This window comes from Chenopodium quinoa, unplaced genomic scaffold (assembly GCF_001683475.1).
Source record: "Chenopodium quinoa cultivar QQ74 unplaced genomic scaffold, ASM168347v1, whole genome shotgun sequence".
NCBI classification, from domain to species: domain Eukaryota; kingdom Viridiplantae; phylum Streptophyta; class Magnoliopsida; order Caryophyllales; family Amaranthaceae; genus Chenopodium; species Chenopodium quinoa.
The window spans coordinates 1,480,608-1,487,431 of record NW_018743448.1 but is presented as its reverse complement, the minus strand read 5'-3'; the positions used below and the strand labels follow the sequence as shown (position 1 = coordinate 1,487,431).

The 6,824-nt window shown below is 35.9% G+C and overlaps 1 protein-coding gene across 2 annotated transcripts; it reads left to right on the top strand.

Moving 5' to 3' along the window:
• The first annotated feature begins 813 nt into the window (after positions 1–813).
• On the top strand, positions 814–6,000 carry LOC110739260 (putative F-box/LRR-repeat protein At3g58880). Of its 2 annotated transcripts, none has more exons than XM_021919727.1 (4): positions 814–992; positions 1,417–2,313; positions 2,404–2,550; positions 5,557–6,000. In XM_021919727.1, exons 2-4 carry the CDS (start codon positions 1,456–1,458, stop codon positions 5,614–5,616), a joined length of 1,065 nt encoding a protein of 354 aa, XP_021775419.1. In that variant the 5' UTR covers positions 814–992; positions 1,417–1,455; the 3' UTR covers positions 5,617–6,000. The 2 variants fall into 2 exon arrangements, with proteins under 2 accessions (XP_021775419.1, XP_021775418.1); XM_021919726.1 differs by having other exon boundaries at positions 815–992; positions 5,534–6,000.
• Positions 6,001–6,824: the final 824 nt, after the last annotated feature.

Here is a 6,824-nt window from a genome sequence, read left to right as displayed (position 1 = left end):
AAGCTCGGCCCGATTAGTGCAAGTTTTGGGCAATTTTTCCAGTCCGAAATCGAGTTGGGCACGACCCCACCCGATTTTAAAATTTTTTTTTGGACGGGCTTGGGAATGAGATTTTATGCAATTTTAGTTAATTTTTTTGGCCCGGCCTGAAAATGACCCGAAAAGCCCGCATGGCCCGGCTAATTTGGGCACATAATTTTTGGCCCGAAGCTTGGCCCGACCCGGCCCGCCCAGAGGAATGGGTTGACTTTTTTTTGCCTCGGCTCGACCCGACCTTCAATGATCACCTCTACTTTAAAAGTAAATACCTAATTATCCAAATTCCTTGCACAACTTATTTTTACTTTTAATGAAGAAAACATATTAATTATCATCAAGTAGCAGCTTAAATAATTAAAGAATTGTTGTGGAAAAGTTTTCATTAATTTATTTATTGTTAAAAGTAAATGAAAAGTTAGTAAAAGTAAATTAAATCAGTCAAATAGTAAATGAAATTGCTTAAAAGTGAATAAGCTGGAAAAAAAGTTTAAAAAGCCATATAATTTCGAAGATGCCATTAATGAGACGTGTGAAGTGCAGACCGTTTGATGAAACGTAATGGACGATCCAGATGAGTTTCTAGTTCTCATCGTCCTTTAGGGTAAGGCATACCGATTTTGGGTATTTTTTGCATCTTAGCAATATTAATCGACTTTTAATTATATATTTGAAAAAGACCTTGCACCATATGAAGCATCATAAGGATTCATAAATCATAACCAACTTCCCCCACTCTACCAAAGATCCGCCCCATTTATTTATTAGACGGATCTAAATCATCTATAACTGTGGTGGTTCATGGCTTTTAATAGGACTCCAAGGCATCCAACCTATTGAATTGCTCTCTCTGTGTTCTCCATTGAAGCGCACTCAACGTTCTCCATTGAAGCGCAGTCGACGTTCTCCGTTGAAGCCTTCTAATTCTTGTATTCCCCATTGAAGCAGCTTCTGAGGTAAGTTGTTTGTTTTTGTCATCATCATATCAATTGCACAATCTAATTTAATTGTCACTCCATTAAGTGTTGCGTTTCAAAATCTGAACTTTTGGTTCTAAATTATAAGATAACCAAAAGAAAAGAAAATTATGAGCCTAATTTGATTATTGAATTGTCACTCCATTAAGTGTTGGGTTACAAAAATCTGAACTTTTGGTTCTAAATTATAAGATAACCAAAAGAAAAGAAAATTATGAGCCTAATTTGATTATTGAATCAAATATCCCTAAAATTATGGATTTTTCGAGATAATTGTTTATGAAATTAGACATCTTTTCCCTCCTGCCCTGCCTCAGGGACGGGCTTGGTTTCTGTTTAGTATTGTTTTCGTGTCTAAATAGTTGATAAATGTCTTAATTGACAAAGTTTTTGTTGGTTTCAGTTGTTATATGTTAGACGTGTATCGATCAGATCAAGCGATATGGGAGACTACATAAGTGAATTGCCGGATGATGTTGTAAGCTACATATTGTCTTTTTTAACTTTGCGAGATGCTGTTAGAGCAAGGTTATTGTCACGTAGGTGGAGATATCTCCCTTATTGTCGTACTGTTCTTCGGCTTGATGCTCTTAATGTTTTTGGAAACGAAGGATATAACCGTGTTTCTCATCGATCCAAGTTTGTGAGACTTGTTGATCAGTTCCTGGACACATTGAGAGATCAAATTTTGAGGGTGCTTGTGCTCCATTTTGGCCTTGATAATGAATATTCTTCCCATATTGACAGCTGGATTCTACGTGCTGTTACAATGGGAATTAAGGAGTTGGACCTAGGTATCCAAAATTATGTTTTCTCTTGTTATCTGTTGTGCCCTTGGATGGCATCTTCTTTGACGTGTTTACGTTTATCAGGTTGTCAACTTAACCTTTCTTCTTGTTGTACAAGTTGGATTAGTCATTTAACGACCCTTCATATGTTTGGGGTACGTATGAATCATAATGACATGGTGTTTATTTTTTCTAGTGCTTTGAATCTCACATCACTTAGCTTAGAACACTGTTGCTATCCAAGAATCAAGTGCCTAAAAGTTGAACTCGTTGGTTTGAAGAAACTTTTAATTGATGATATTTTATTAGACATCAAGCTCAATTGTCCTAATCTTGAGGTTTTCGAATGTATTGGTCAACTGAGTAATCTTACACTTGCTCATCTCCCTTTTCTGAGACAAGCGAAAGTGTTTCCCATCAGTCGTCGTGATGGCGGCTCATCGATTTTTGCAGAGCTAATCAGATTTGCTCCCCATCTTAAAGCATTATCCTTTTTTGTCAGGCCTTTGGTGGTCAGTGAAGTTGCATATCATATCATATATTCTATTAATTGTTATAAGGTCTTCCATTCCTGGCTAACATAATTTCTTATTTATTTTCAGATACAGCCACTTCCATTAACAGCAAGAATAAGTAAATCTTGCTTAAAGCAGCTTGATCTATTAATGCTTGTTCCATATGGTTTTGACCTCTTCGGCATCACTTATTTTATAAACGCGTGTCCATCTCTTGAGATATTACGTTTGAAGGTCAGTCTTTGATTTGATTTTTATTTAGAATGAATTGCTGATTTACAAGCCAATTAGCCTTGTTTATTTTTGCTTTTATTTTATCTCAAGCATTATGTGTTGGGAATTTGGGATAACCTCCCTAAATGTACCAAATACATACTATTGATTAGTTCTAAAATAATAAAAGGTAGAAACAATGTTTCTCTAGACAGTTGCTTGTGAGTTAGTCTAGAGAATTCTACCTTTGCAGTGGAAATTATGGCTTAGAAAGTCAAAGGAGCATTAGCTCTAGTGGTCTCACTAGAGTTCTTGATTGTTGATGTTGTTTAAGGGCTTTTATAAATGTAGAAGCCTTAATTAGTTTAAAAAAGCGCCTAGGCGCAAGGCATAGTGAGGCTCGAGGCTCAAAGACCATTAAAAGGCGCACGCCTTTGCGCTTTTTTTCTAGACTGCTTCTTGCGCCTTTGCACCTTATGCTGTAAAGCATCAATAGCTAATGTGTAGGTTATTTTTTTTCTAAAAAATACCATGGGACTTGGTGACAGGCTAGTTTATTTTAATTCTAGAGGATAGAGAAATCCCATATCCCCCAATTCGATTCAAGGTACCCTAGCTATTGATCACATGACCCTTTCACCTTTTCTCATTATTCCATTTCACACTTATTTAATAGAAATTATAATTTCTTTTCTATAAGAATAAGGTGCGCCTCACCTACAAGGCTACTAAAGGCACACACCTTCGCCTTGCGCTAAGCTCCAAGGACTTTTGCACCTTGGTGTGCTTTGCGCCCTTTAGAACTTAGGTTGTAGCATGAGGTATGCACAACAAGCAGTAAGACACACAAAGTGCAGTGTATGAAGCAAAGTGCATATTGTGAGGGTGCACAAAATATAAGAGTGAAGGAGTAAGTGGTAAAAGTGAGGCAAACACAATATTAGTTAAGAGAGGTGTTTTTGGGTTAAGTACCATTGTTGAGCGTACTAATTGTAGTTATCCTAAAAACACAAAGTGTCTAATATTGTAGTTGTGATAATTACCGTTGTACTCCCAAAATTATTAATAGTGAAATAATGTCCTTGGAGATCGGGATCATATTTTTCCAGTATTTGAGACTTGAGAGGGGTTTGAACTCTCTGAAAGGGCCTAGGGACATTGCTTTCTTTAACCTCTTGATGCCAAAGGACAACCTAGAGAAATGCTCATGAGAAAAGTTTATTGTTGCAAGCTCCAAGCTGTAATCACTCCAAGGATTGTGGTTGACCTGAATCAAATCAGCATACTAATTCTGCATCATCTTTTGGTCTTTGTCCTCGCCAGAAAGGAAACATAGTCACTTGTGTAAGGGTTCTTTTTTCTTTTTTTTTTTTTTTTGGGGTTTTGTGGAAGGAAACACTTGTGTAAGATTAAATTATAAGGATATATTTATTTTATTTTTTGCCCTCTAAAATGAGCTCAATAAATATTGCTTTGTTTTAGTTCATTTGCGTTATGAATTAGCTCATCGTATATACAGTAATGTCAATAACTCTCTGAAAGAGCTCATTATAATTTGAATGAGGCTAATAAGTCTTATCTTTAACTAGCTCTATATGTTTGCAAAAGTGCTCATTAACTATCTGAAGGACCTAAATATTTGAGTCACGTGTACCTCACTTCATATGTACAACCAAGATTTTGATGTAAATCCGGTTAGATTAACCTGTTTCCAACTCTATATTATTTTATTACCCCTTTTCCTTTAATTTGATCACACGGGTTATGTTTTTCATTGGATTTAGTAAATGCTTCCACCCATGAAGCTCACTGTGTGCTGTTCAACGATTTTTATGGCATCAGAATTCAAAACTGTTAATTTTTGCATACTATAGGCTTCATTAATTTCTGGTGTATGTTAATGTGCCTCACTTTGTTGAGGAGATTGCCTTTGCCTTACCCTTGATTCTACAGATCAGACCCCCTTGATTCTATGAGGTTGAAGGTTTCCTTAGTTTGTCAAAGTGATTTTCATTTGGTTGGAGTGCTAACGACATGAATGATTTTAGAAAAGAAAGAACAAAGTGCCAGTCCTCTTGGCGGGGAAGATTGGGAGCATCATACAAGTTGGAAACATCCCATTTCCTTTTCAGTTTAGACCAATAATACTAAACAGGATTAAATTTTCTGAGCAAAAAACAACTTAGACATCCACCCCCTCCATAGGCAAGCAAAAGTAAACCTATGGCATCTAAGCCATAAACAGAGTATGCATCAATATTGTTAATCCTAGCAATATCTACTAAGCATATTTGGCTTCTGTGAGAAAAGGTACACAGACTGCAGTTCTGGATGGACTTTTGAGGTTAGGATTCACAGAAGGTTCTATTTTTCCAGGCTCAAAAGCCTCTTCAACGACAAGATTCTCTTGTCAATATGACTTTTCCTGCGAAGCAAAGCAGATATTTAGTTTCATGAATGCCAGACTAGATTTTTTCAAAACCTGGAAGAGGTAGATAAGACTTTGTTGTTGGAGCAGTTCTCAGTTATCTCCTATTTTGTTGGGGTGTGCACATTGAGACTGTTATCTCCTTTTTTTGCTCCACTTTGCAATTCCTCATCCTTGCTCACAGAAAGGCACATCTTAAGTATCTTTTCTCTTCCTGATTTACCAAAGTGCCTTTCTTTATTGGTGCATACTCCATCAAGAGATTTTGCAGCACTTTGTAGGTAAATTTTATATCATTATATTAAGAGATACGAAATACATATCATGCTTACACAAATTACCAAATTTCCCAAACAATATAATACAATATTTAAAGGAATCCCTAAAGGCCTAAATATGCTTATGAGTGATGTTTTCTTTTTGTTCGTAATCGTGTCTCCTCTTTAGGGAGGAAGTATTTGCTCTCTGTATTGCTCTCCCCTAAGCCAATTGCTGTATTTTCTTCGTTTTAAGGTTGTCTGTTATTGATATTTTGCCCATCTTATTAATGTTCTGATTTTTCTCTTCTCTTAACAGCTGCGTCCTCTAACTTTCACCAGGCAGAGCCCACAGAAAGAATATCCAGATTGCCATCATCAGTTGAAAGAAGTCGCGATTGATACATACTCTCAGAAGTATAATTTGGTCGAGCTTGTACTATATTTGCTTAGAAATGCTGTCGCACTTGAGAAAATGGTCATTGCGTGTTCAGATAAAGAAAAGCTCACCACCCTGCTGCAAAATGTAAATTCTAGTGCAGAGCTGATCATCCGACATAACCATTAGAGGAACCTCTTGCAATAGGTTCTTCAAAATGGGAACCGGAACCGGAATCTCTTTGAACAAGTTCCTAGAAATTGGGAACTGGAACTTGTAGGTTTCGGTTCCGATTCAGGGTACCCTGTCTTTTAATAATTTTTTGCAGATTTTTTTGTAAAAAACTAGATGGTCACTAATTTATAATATTTACAATTGGCAAATAAAACAAAATAATAGTAGTTGTTTAGCAAATTTAATACATATATCTATAATTGTTATTTTGATATTTATTATTTTAAATTAGTTTAGAATTGGTATATAATTTGAACTTTAGTGGTACTTTTATTAGGTTACAGGATACCTTACAAGTTCCGGTTTCAAAAAATTGGGAACCTGAATCGGAACTTGTTGGTACAGGTTCTCCATTTTACTACCTAGAACTAGAACCTCTTGTACAAGTTTCAGAACCTACGATTCCTAACAAGTTTCGTTTCCGTTTTAGGGTACCTTGATTTTTTGGTCATTCCTAATTATGACAGGCCAGGTTAATTTTTTTAAGACATAAGATATAATCACAATTATAAAGTTAATATTGGCGTATAATCCAATACTTATTAAGATGCCGTTTGGTTTGCGGAATATAGGTATGAGGTATGGGTTTAATGAATAAAACCCATACCATATGTTTGGTTGTCAAAAATATGAATTTTAAACCCATACCTCAAACCCATGAGGTATGGGGTTTAGAAACCTTGGGGGGAGGTGGGTTGGTTCATTCCATTTCCTTAGGTATCAAATAAAAGGAGACAATAGTGAGATATTTCATTCCAGAATTAACCAAATATACAGTATTAAGTATCAAGTTCCAACCCGATACACCTTAACCCTATTTCTGATTCCAACCCCATATCACTTTGCGAACCAAACACCCCCTAAGCTAGTTAGGAATGTTAGTGGAATTAAGATGTGTTGGTTAAACATGGGACTAATAGTTTAATAACTTGTCAAAAAAACTAATAGTTTAATAACTTGTCAAAAAAAATAACTTGTAAAGGCCAACTAACTATGC